The sequence below is a fragment of the Hippocampus bargibanti genome, linkage group LG19 (genome assembly GCF_051943395.1).
Source record: "Hippocampus bargibanti isolate YZ-2025 linkage group LG19, ASM5194339v1, whole genome shotgun sequence".
In the NCBI taxonomy this organism is placed as follows: domain Eukaryota; kingdom Metazoa; phylum Chordata; class Actinopteri; order Syngnathiformes; family Syngnathidae; genus Hippocampus; species Hippocampus bargibanti.
In genome coordinates this window covers 2,697,391-2,709,189 of record NC_142752.1, presented here as the reverse complement: position 1 = coordinate 2,709,189, position 11,799 = coordinate 2,697,391, and the positions used below count along the sequence as shown (strand labels likewise).

The 11,799-nt window shown below is 40.2% G+C and overlaps 1 protein-coding gene across 1 annotated transcript; it reads left to right on the top strand.

Moving 5' to 3' along the window:
- kif3ca (kinesin family member 3Ca) lies at nucleotides 1-7,922 on the top strand. The gene is made up of 8 exons (XM_089022767.1): nucleotides 1-1,918; nucleotides 4,797-4,898; nucleotides 4,964-5,086; nucleotides 5,150-5,268; nucleotides 5,338-5,454; nucleotides 5,544-5,652; nucleotides 5,721-5,866; nucleotides 7,053-7,922. The coding sequence occupies exons 1-8, from the start codon at nucleotides 506-508 to the stop codon at nucleotides 7,138-7,140; spliced, it is 2,217 nt and encodes a 738-aa protein (XP_088878893.1). The 5' UTR covers nucleotides 1-505; the 3' UTR covers nucleotides 7,141-7,922.
- The last annotated feature ends 3,877 nt before the right edge of the window (nucleotides 7,923-11,799 follow it).

The window sequence follows — 11,799 nt, the reverse complement described above, 5'->3', positions numbered from 1 at the left end:
GCTGTGACTGCAAGCGTGTGCGTGTGTCAATGCGTGCGTGTGTGCGTTTGTGCTAAATAGGAGGATCCGTCTCTCGGAGACGCGCAACCGTACGCCTCACGCAGCATCATTGAGCGGAGGGAAGGAAGATGCGGATCCACTGGGCGTGCAAACAGAAGATATGAGCAAAATATCCGCCTTTTTGTCTCGGTTTCTGGAGGATTTTTTTTCAGCCTACATGCGTGGACACGCAACGGGAATGGAGCGTCGAGCCACTCAGTGAGAGCTGATACCATTTATGCTAATTTAACAGACAGTCAGGGCAATCGAGGCATTAGGATGGCCTGTCTTCATTTGCGCCATTAAATCCAAGGCTGTTTTCATTGAAGAAATGACAACGCTATTTTTTTATTTGTCACAAGAAAAGAAACAGTGACTCAAAGCTATTAGCCAGAAAGATTAAAAAAAATATTTATATGTAATTACATTTATCGTCATTGTGTGCTCGCTCGCAAGACGCCGAACCATGTCAAAGAATAAGAGCAGTGAGTCAGTTAAGGTGGTCGTTCGATGTCGACCTCTGAACCGAAAAGAAGAGTCCAACGGTCCTTCTGGGGAGATCGTACAAATGGATCTGCGACTGGGCCAGGTGATCCTCAGGAATCCCCGAGCGTCGCACAGCGAACCGCAAAAAACGTTTACATTCGACGCCGTTTACGATGCCGATTCCAAACAACGAGATCTGTACGACGAGAGCGTTCGGCCCCTGATCGATTCTGTGCTAGCCGGTTTCAACGGAACCATATTCGCTTACGGACAGACCGGAACCGGGAAGACGTACACCATGCAGGGGATGTGGTTGGACGCGGAGAAACGGGGGGTGATCCCCAACGCCTTTGACCACATCTTTACGCACATCTCACGCTCGCAGTCCGATAAACAATACCTGGTCCGGGCGTCCTACCTCGAGATCTATCGTGAGGAGATCCGAGATCTTCTAGATCCGGGCCACGCCAGCGCCCGGGGACTGGAGCTTCGAGAGAGTCCGGAAACGGGGGTCTACGTCCCGGACCTCACTTCTTGCGTCTGTAAGAGCATCAAGGAGATCGAGGAGGTGATGAACGTTGGAAACCAAGCCAGGGCGGTTGCGGCCACCCACATGAATGAGTATTCCTCCAGGTCCCACGCCTTGTTTCTGATCACCGTGGAGTGCGGACAACCCGGTCCGGATGGGAGGAAGCACATCCGGGTGGGACGACTAAACCTGGTGGATCTGGCCGGCAGCGAGCGTCAGGCCAAGACGGGCGTCCGGGGCGAGCGCCTGAAGGAAGCGGCGAAGATCAACCTTTCACTGTCCGCTCTGGGGAACGTGATCTCCGCACTCGCCGACGGGCGCAGTGGCCACGTGCCCTACCGGGACTCAAAGCTGACCCGCCTTTTGCAGGACTCCTTGGGCGGTAATGCCAAAACCGTCATGGTGGCCACCTTAGGTCCCGCCCCCCAACACTACGACGAAACCCTCACCACGCTTCGCTACGCCAACCGAGCTAAGAACATCCAGAACCGACCTCGGGTCAACGAGGACCCCAAAGACGCCCTCCTCCGCGAATTTCAGCAGGAGATCGCTCGGCTCAGGGCTCAGCTCAACCACAGGAAGTGGAGGAACAAGCAGAAGAAGGAGCGGTCGGACGATCGGGCCTCGGATCACGACGGGGATGAAGACGGCGAGTACGAGGACGAAGAGGAGGAAGCGGAGAAGGACCCCGAGGACTATGTGAAACGAGAAGAGCAGCGTCTGGAGATGGAGAAGGAGGCCATCAGAGGAGATCGATCGCTCCTGGCCGATGAGAAGACCAGACTTCTCGGCGAGAAAGAGAGGATGATGGGGGATCTTCGCAAGGAGCAGGAAGCCACCGAGCAACTGACCGCCAAGTACAAGGTGAGGATCCCAACCTTTGACAGCAAACTAGACACGTGTTTTTGCAAATTCTCACGTTTTACGCTGACTGCGGGGCTGCTGAGCGGCGAATCAGCAAAATTCAAGAGAATTTTAGATAGCGAGCTAGCAATGTATCTATCGTATCTTTCGAGCTAGCTAGCTAGCGAAGTATCTATCATTAGAGAAGGAGATGATTGACGTCAAGTATTTCCCGGCCTCCAAATTCAAAGCTTTAGTCGTTGCGCTAGCTCTCTGAGTCGCGTTTGTCAAGTCGCTTCTAGTTCATGAATCTTCTTCTCTTGCCCCACATCAGCTTGTATTTACAGTATTTATTTATTTATTTGTTTGTGTAGTTCTTTATTTATGTACGTGTTAATTCATCTAGCTAGCTATCTGTCTATCTAGCTATCTTGCTAGATAACTAGATAGTACTAGATAGACTAGATAGTATCTATCGTATCTTTCGCGCTAGCTAGCGAAGTATCTTTCGCGCTAGCTAGCTAGCAAAGTATCTATCATATCTTTCGAGCTAGCTAGCGAAGTATCTATCATATCTTTCGAGCTAGCTAGCGAAGTATCTATCATATCTTTCGAGCTAGATAGCGAAGTATCTATCAAATCTTTCGAGCTAGCTAGCGAAGTATCTATCAAATCTTTCGAGCTAGCTAGCGAAGTATCTATCATATCTTTCGAGCTAGTTAGCAAAGTATCTATCGTATCTTTCGAGCTAGATAGCAAAGTATCGATGGTATGTTTCAAGCTAGCTTACTAGCGAAGTATCTATCATATATTTCGAGCTAGCTAGTGAAGTACCTATTGCATCTTTCGAGCTAGCTAGCTTGCAAAGTATCGTATCGTTCGAGCTAGCTAGCTAGCGAAGTATCTCATATCTTTCGAGCTAGCTAGCGAAGTATCTATCGTATCTTTCGAGCTAGCTAGATAGCGAAGTATCTACCGTATCTTTCGAGCTAGCTAGCTAGTGAAGCATCTATCGTATCTTTCGAGCTAGCTCGCGAAGTATCTATTGTATCTTTTGATCCAAGATATGTTATGAGAACGTGAAACCTCCCCTGAAATAGCCCCCCGGGGGACTCATCTTGGAGTCACTTTTGTAGGTCAAAATCAGATTGTCGTCCTTTGTCTCTTCGCCATTCTTCGGTTTCTTTGCCGTGATGGCTGAGGGCCATCACAGGGTGGACTTTGGCAGACATCTTTTTCGATGGTGACTCACACCGCCTTACGTCATGTCGCGTGAGGGTGTGCCCCGTGACAAAACAGGATGTATTTTCAGCATCAACGGACCTCGACTTGGGTGCACGTGTACACAATACGTGTATTCTTCTCGGGGGTAGATTGACTACTTCCTGCTATACTTTTTTTTCCATCTTCCTGTTTCACGGTTGAAGGGAAAAAAACATGCGAGTTGGTCCCGGCTTGCGTGTATTTGTAAGCTGATGAAGACAAACATCCCGTCCCCGCTGCGTGTCTTTCAGCGGTGAAGAACTCACTGAAATATTGATGGAGTGCGCGTCTGTACAGTGAAACGACGTTGGGAGTGTTGCGGAGCTAACGGGAAATCGGGGAAGAAATATTCCCTTGTGTCGTGTCGTAAGAGCTAGTTTGAGCAAAACAACGTCGACTATTATCAAAACGATGGCTTTGTGAAATCAACTCATTCACTGCCAGTCGATGTAATAGTCATACATTTCATTTATAAGCACCTTTCAAAACTCTAAAGGTCATTTTACAGTCACAGGATATTTTTTTTATGTGGGTGAGCAGCGGCAGCCACATGCGCCAGTGTTCACTCAACCTGGATGTAACTCAAATACTGTAGATAGATAGCTGGCTAGCTAATAGTTATCTGGGTAGCTAATAGTTAGCTGGCTAGCTAATAGATAGCTGGCTAGGTAGTTAGCTAGTTGGCTAGGTAGGTACATTAGGTAGGTAGGTCATTTGAGTTACTTCCGTGCATTTAGCTGCTGCTGCTGCTCACCCATAAAAATGTATCTTGTGACTGTAAATTGACCTTGAGAGTTTTGAAAGGCGCTTATGAATGAAATGTATTATTATAATTATTATTGTCCTAGCAGAAATGGACACAAGCGCAGACAAAAAGCGCCCTCTGGCCAACTATAAACAAAGACGCTCTCTCTCCACTGTACTACTGTCGCATGTAATTATGTTTACGGTTCACGGAATGTTCGGCTGCTTACAATTTAACACACACATCATTGTTTCCCTTTTGACAAAAAAAAATGTGGCCTCCTCATCTTTAGGGGCTCTTTTCAAACTTTTCTTCCCCCCGGATGTATATTTAAAGGACAACCGACACCCCCAGACAAGTTGTGTCCATAATTTGTAAAATCACTTCAAATGACTTCTACTGAGCGCATTGTACAATGATTCCACGGCATATAGCTATATTTTACGTTTTAAGACTCGCGCTGAATATTCAGGAAGTCTTATTTTTGAGTTGGTGACGAGCCCCACGTGACGTCACCGAAGGAACGCCCCTGACAGAGAAAGCGACACACAATGCATTTTGCGGTACTTTGTTTGGTCTGAAAACTTCGTGTTGCACCAAAAAGAGGCAGAAGAGGGCGACAAAGCTCCTTGTAAGGAATTAATCAGCCTGTGAAAACGGGCCAAGGGGGCGGGACCTTCTGAAAATGGCCACTTCTGGGTTCATTTTTTTTTGGTGTTTTTATTGGTGTTTTGCATTTGACTAAAAATATCATACTGCGTGTTTTTGGTATTTTAGATGCTATCAAACGTTTTTCTGCCCTCAGTTAGGAAACAAAAAATGGGGTTGGTTGCCCTTTAATGGTGCTTTGTATGAAGTGTTTGACTGCGAGCTCTTGTTTCTTTCTTCCAGGCAATGGAGAGCAAACTGCTGGTCGGCGGGAAGAACATCATCGATCACACCAATGAGCAGCAGAAAATGCTAGAAATGAAAAGACAGGAAATTGCAGAGCAGGTATGTTTTTACGGCGGGTATGCCGATCGGTCGCAGGTTGTCATTTCCATTCATTTTTTTCCCAGTCGTGCAACGAGAGGGAAATGCAGCAGCAGATGATGGTGCAAGATGATGAGACATTGGAGCTCAGGGAGACTTTTACCTCTCTGCAACAGGAAGTGGAAGCGAAAACCAAGAAACTCAAAAAGGTACCCGGTTCAAGAACTAACGCCATCCACTGAGTCATTTCATTTGCGCTTTTCTCCCCCTAGTTGTACGCCAAGCTCCAATGCATCAAAGCCGAGATCCAAGATGTCAACGACGAGCACGTGAGGAGTCGTCAGGAACTGGAGCAAACGCAGAACGAGCTCACCAGAGAGCTCAAGTTCAAGTGAGGGAACGAGTTCTGAGCTAAATCCGCTACGCTACGTGTTAAAACCGCAAACGCTTTCTTGCTCAGGTACCTCATCATCGAGAACTTCATCCCTCCAGAGGAGAAGAATAAGATCATGAGTAGAATGACTTTTGACCCCGAAGAGGATCAATGGAAATTCCAGCCTCTGGTTCCCGCTGAGAGGTCAGTGTTAGAAATGGATCGATTGATTGGGCGGCGCGTGAATGTGCGATACCATTGATTTCCACCCCCCTACTTCTTTTTCTGTTCAGCAAACCCCTGCAGATGAAGAAAAGGCCAACATCTGCAGTCGGCTACAAAAGACCAATCAGCCAATATGCCAGGGTTGCCATCACCATGGGTGCTAAAAACAGATTCAGGGTAAGCCATGTGGGCTAGCGAATGACATAGCATGGTCGTGATGATGATGCAAGTGTGTGTGCGTTCAGGCTGAGAACATCATGTTTCTGGAGCTGGACATGAACCCTTCAAACTCCGCCTCATTGGGTCGCTTGAAGGATGCAGAGCTGAACCGGAGATTCTCTGTGGACAACTTTCCCACCAACGATAGAGGCGTTCACAAATCTCCATCCTGGTAAGTCAAATAGTCCAAACAAATATTGGCTATGAAATATGTGGGTGGTGGTATTTATTGATTTATTGACTTATTTGTGTGTTTATTTTTCTATGTATTTATGTGCATGTTTGTTTTTTTGGTGTATTTTTGTGTATTTTATTTATTTATTTGTGAGTGTATTTATTTATTTATTCATTCATTCGTGTGTTTCTTATTTATGTATGTATTTATTTATTTATTTATTTATTAGTATATGTATTTACTTGTGTGTTTATTTATTGGTTTGTTATTTATTTATTACTATATTTATTTATTTGTCTATTTTTGTGTATTTGTTTATTGTTGGTTTGTGTATTGATTTATTAGTATATTTATTTATTTGTCTATTTTTGTGTATTTGTTTGTTTGTGTATTGATTTATTCATTAGTGTGTTTTTATTTATTTATTAGTCTATTTATTTATTTGTGTATTTTTGTATGTTTATTTATTCATCAATTTTACATATTTATTTATTTGTGTATTTTTGTGTGTTTGTTTATTTATTTATCAATTTAATGTATATTTTTATTAATGCGTTTATTTATATATTTATTTATTTATGTATGTATTCATTTGTGCATGTTTTTATTTGTTTGCTTGTTTGTTCACTTATATATGCTATATTTATCTATTTATTTATTTATGTATGTGTCTACATATTTATTTATGATTATTTATTTGTAGTTATTTTTCATTTAAATTGAGTTTTGTGCATTACATTTGACATGATTCTGTTTTGTTAAAATATATACTTTTGTCAATTTTAAATGTATGCAAAAAAATATCTGGCAAGATCTAAGGTAAAAAAAAAAATAATAATTAATTATTAATAATTAATTATTTAATATTTTTTTTTAATGTGTCATTTTTTGCTCAACAGATGTAGCACTTAAACTCCCACAATGCATTAGCCCTTAATGGAAATCTCCATTTTTACTCATCAGCCCTTTTCCGCAAGTGCCGACGGGTTTCCGTATCGCATCGTAATGGAATTAGTCCGGATTAGACACCCTCATCACTCTCTCAGTAGCCTGTAATCTCATTGTTCATTTATAGTCTACTTAACCTGCGATTCGGATTTTCAGTCATTTATCTGACATGCTGATTTTTAAAAAAAAAAAAAAAAAAAACACATCTTTATTTTATTCTTATTTTTTTTTGCAGGTGTAAAAACCAAAAGTCTCTGACTTCTTCCTCTTCCAACGTTTCCCTTTCGTCTTGTATCACTGCCACGCTGGCGTCGGCGCAGTGAAACGCTAAAGCGTTGCTGCAAAATACAGCGCTGGGACATACAACAACACCCTTTGAGCAACACAACAAACAAACAAAAAAGGGTTTGCTGGTGTCCGAAGGACCTGAATGAGCTCATGAAATGAAACAAGGTAAAAGTTGGTCGAACGGGAGAGAGAATCGAGTCGTAAATGTCTGTGCGGGGGTGTGTATGTACAGTTACAGTATGCTTGTGTGTCACCAAAGTGGCTTCTATCCTGTGTACATACTTTAAAGGGTCAAACGAATAATCCTGATGCATTCCAAGTCATATCTGTGTGTTCTTTTTTTTTTCCTCTCACAGTGCAAAAATATAAACACGCTGTGTCACGGGTAAGTTGGCGACGTCGCCACGTGTCATTTAAACGCGACATATGCCTTAAAATGGATTTTCAAAGAAATTTGATATATTTATTCATATCGAGTCGTGATCTATATAATGCAGACGTACGAGCCACGTGAACTTAATTGCAAACTGCAGAGGGGGCTGTTGATTCGCAAATCAACAAATAAATACATTAATAAATAAATACATAAACAACCAAATGAATGAATACACAAATGAATACATAAATAAAAATAAAAATAGATAAACAAACAAATAAATACACAAATAAAAATCTAAATATGTATGTAAATAAATATTTAGATAAATGCACTAATGAATGCATTAATAATTACATTCATAAATGCATCAACAAATCAATATATACATACATTAATACATTAATAAATACATAAATTAATAAATACACAAACAACCAAATAAATGAATACATAAATGAATCTATGAATGAATACATAAATAAATAATATATAAATAAACAAATACATATATAACTAAATACATAAATAAAAATATAACTAAATATGTATGTAAATAAATACATAGAAAATGCACTAATAAATGCATAAATGCATTAATAAATGCATCGGCAAATCAATAAATAAATACATAAATAAATGCATAAATAAAGTACTAAATTAATACATAAATAAATAAATACATAACTTCACAATTTCATAAATGAAGAAATTAAAAAATCAAGAAATCAATAAATTTATGCATGAATAATGTAATAAATTAATACATGTATACATCAATAAATTAATACATTAATAAATACATAAATGGGATTATCCAAGGCCTACATTTTATTCCTCCTTTCGGGCAGTTTAATTTTGCTCAGCATGCTCCCATTTTGAAAACAGATTAGATTCCAACCACATTATCTCCTCACGTGATCAGAATTATGATAATAATTCATATGAAAATATTGAATATTTGTTAAGATCATCCCGTAGTTGCAACGTGAAAGGATTTTGCATATCCGTAAATGACATTTTAAATATCAGGGTGAATATTAATTAAGGTTCAGTCAAACTATTGGTTAAAATGTACATTGGTAATATGTTTTTTTTTTTTAAATGTCTGATATTAATTTATTCTATAACATAAAAAGAGGACAATATTTACATGATGGCGCTGACGGTAAAGGCGGGGTGAATGTGATTTAGACAAAAAAAAAATGTCTTTGTTCGTTGTCTTTGGGATAGCCTGTTAGACGTGCCGGTGATGTCACTGTTCTGTGTCGGCCTCTGCGATATATTGTATGACCGTGAGAGTGCTGGGGGGGAGGACTGATGGTGGGTCGGGGGTCAAAGGGCGGAGGAAATGACATGCCGATGGAAAAACGAGGCAGGGGGGCGGGGTTAAAGGATTTGGATGGAAGCAGTGAGCCAAAGACACTCAGGAAGTGAGGAAGGACTTTCGGGGGAGGAGGTGGAGGTTGAAATATGGAGCCAGTCTCCATGGTAACCTGCCAGTGGCGGAATGGTAAGAGGAGTAGGGGGTTGTGGGTCGACGAGGATGGGGGGGGGGGGGGTCGCATGTCTTTCATGGTTGTAAAATGGCAAACGCTCATCTGTCTGGGTAAAAAAATAATAATAATAATAATAAAATACATGAATAAAAACACTAACATGAGCATTGTGTTGTGTTATATTGAATAATAATAATAATAATAATAATACATTTAATTTATAAGCGGCATTCAAAACTCTCAAGGTCACTTTACAGTCACAGGTTAGGTTTTTCTGTGGGTGAGCAGCGGCAACCATACGCGCCAGCGTTCACTCAATCCGGAAATAAGCCAATTACTGTAGATAGAAAGTGAGCTAGCTAGCTAATAGATCGCTAACAGATAGCTAGCAAGATAACCAGCCAGCTAGATAGCTAGCCAGCCTGCCAGATAGCTAGCTAGATAGCTATATAGCCATATAGCTAGTAGATAGCCAGCCAGCTAGATAGCCATATAGCTAATAGATAGCTGGCTATATAGCCAGCCAGCCAGCTAGATAGCGAATAAAACCAATGAACAGTATTGACTTTAAGGACTACATAAAGACGCTCTTCTTTCATCGGAAAAAAATAGCTAATTCCTAAGTTATATGGGTGTGGAGTTATATGAGCTTGAAATGGGGGTACAATACATATTGATTAAAATTAATGCTATTTGTTGCCTTTTTTTTTTTGCTAATCATGCTCTAATCTAGCATGCCGCTAGCCTGTTCTATTCAAGCTTAGTGGCACTGAAAAAAGATGACTATTTATTTGTATTTACGTCTATTTCATCCATTTTTTGAAGGCGCACATGCGCAATTTCCCCCCTTTGTGCAACGTGAGTCTTCTCAGCAGATGATTTTCAGGCAAAGAAAAGGCCTCTCCATCACCTCCTGCCTTTGCAATTAAATATTTCATGATCCGTTTGCATCTTTATGACGACAGCGCGAGTGTATTTTGCAACCGTGTGCTTCTGCAATGAGCCGTTGATTTCACACAATTCCGATTATTGTTAATACTCAAAATGAATTAAATAAAAACATCATTTCAATGCCGTACTTTTTACTGTTATCCAAATAGCATTTATGATTCATTCCATTTTGTAATGAAATATTTAAACGTGCCTATAAAGCTGATTGAAATCAATATGGTGCTTGATGCAATGTCACAGAGGGGGCCACTGAGGTTGCCTGGTGGAAGGACAATGTCGTCCATCTGCTGGCTTTGGGAATATTAGCTCCATGCTGCTCTCTGCTGTTGAAAAGAAATACAGGCTTGCAGCTCCCACAAAAGCTTTCATCATCTTGAAGTTGGGAGGCGTTCCATGCACAAAAAAAAGTTGACCTTTGCCCCTTTTCACTATCATGTGTTGCCCTTATCACACTCATAAAATCTTATTCTAGCCTTTGGAAGTTCAGTACTGAACCGTGAATGAAAATAATAACAATAATAATAATAATAATAATAATAATAATAATAATAGTTGCTCAATCCGAAAATGCCCAAAACCTAAAACTGATTCAATTACATATTACATGCATTTATTTAGTTATTTTATTGTATTATTTATCTAGCTATATATCTAATCTAGCTATACTGTACAGTATAGCTAATTGAGCTAGCTTGCTTTCTTCAGTTTGGTTAGCCCGAAACATGACTTGAAACTGGATTTTCCCCCTTTGGAGTACATATTACTTGCATTTATTTTGTTATTTTATTGTACTATCTATCTAGCTATCTAGCTATGTAGCTATCTATACTGTATATCTAATCTAGCAAGCTAGCTATCTATCTAGCTATCTATACTGTATATCTAATCTAGCAAGATAGCTATCTTGCTATACTGTATATCTAATCTAGCAAGCTAGCTATCTATCTAGCTATCTATACTGTATATCTAATCTAGCAAGCTAGCTATCTTGCTATACTGTATATCTAATCTAGCAAGCTAGCTATCTAGCTATACTGTATATCTAATCTAGCGAGCTAGCTATCTATCTAGCTATCTAAACTGTATATCTAATCTAGCAAGATAGCTATCTATACTGTATATCTAATCTAGCAAGATAGCTATCTTGCTATACTGTATATCTAATCTAGCGAGCTAGCTATCTAGCTATACTGTATATCTAATCTAGCTATCTAGCTAGCTATATATCTAATCTAGCGAGCTAGCTATCTCGCTATATATCTAATCTAGCGAGCTAATGAGTTTTCTTCACAGTTTGGTGAATCCAAAATATGACTTCAAACTGAATTTTCCCCCTTTCATTTATAGATTCTGGTTTTGCGACAGGAGGAAAAATGCCTGGTATTCCAAAATGAAAATTAGCTTGGCAAATTCATTTTTGTTTCGTCTCGCTTGTTAGCATAAACTACAGTACGTTCCAATTAATGAATATTCAAAACACTACTGGTCTTCTTACAAATACAAACCAGTGGTTTTCACAGTCAGTCATAAAAATGCATGTGTATTTCGGATTATTAAAAAAACAGTAAATATAACACTCCAAGGATTTTAATCTCCCCAAATGTTTTGGTGTCTGCAAGTGTTTGTGTGCCATTTGATCACACATTGCTGATGAATTTCACGATTGGACAATGGAAGCTAGTTAAAGGGGCACTTGAAACATACAACCCCCCCCCCCCCCCCCCCCCCCCAACCACAAGGCCAACTCAATATTTGAAATAGACCCTCACAGTTTTGGAAATTGTTGTGGAAACATGCACGTCATGCAACAGGATGCGTTGGTTGCAGTTTGTATTGACTGCAGACCAATGGCGGATGACGTAAAAAGA

Bases quoted from the DNA above. Each gene is read 5' to 3' on its own strand.
- kif3ca (XM_089022767.1), top strand. From the start codon at position 506: ATGTCAAAGAATAAGAGCAGTGAGTCAGTTAAGGTGGTCGTTCGATGT. The intron at 4,899-4,963 runs GTATGTTTTTAC...TTTTTTTCCCAG, and splicing joins GACAGGAAATTGCAGAGCAG to TCGTGCAACGAGAGGGAAAT. The intron at 5,455-5,543 runs GTCAGTGTTAGA...TTTTCTGTTCAG, and splicing joins CCTCTGGTTCCCGCTGAGAG to CAAACCCCTGCAGATGAAGA.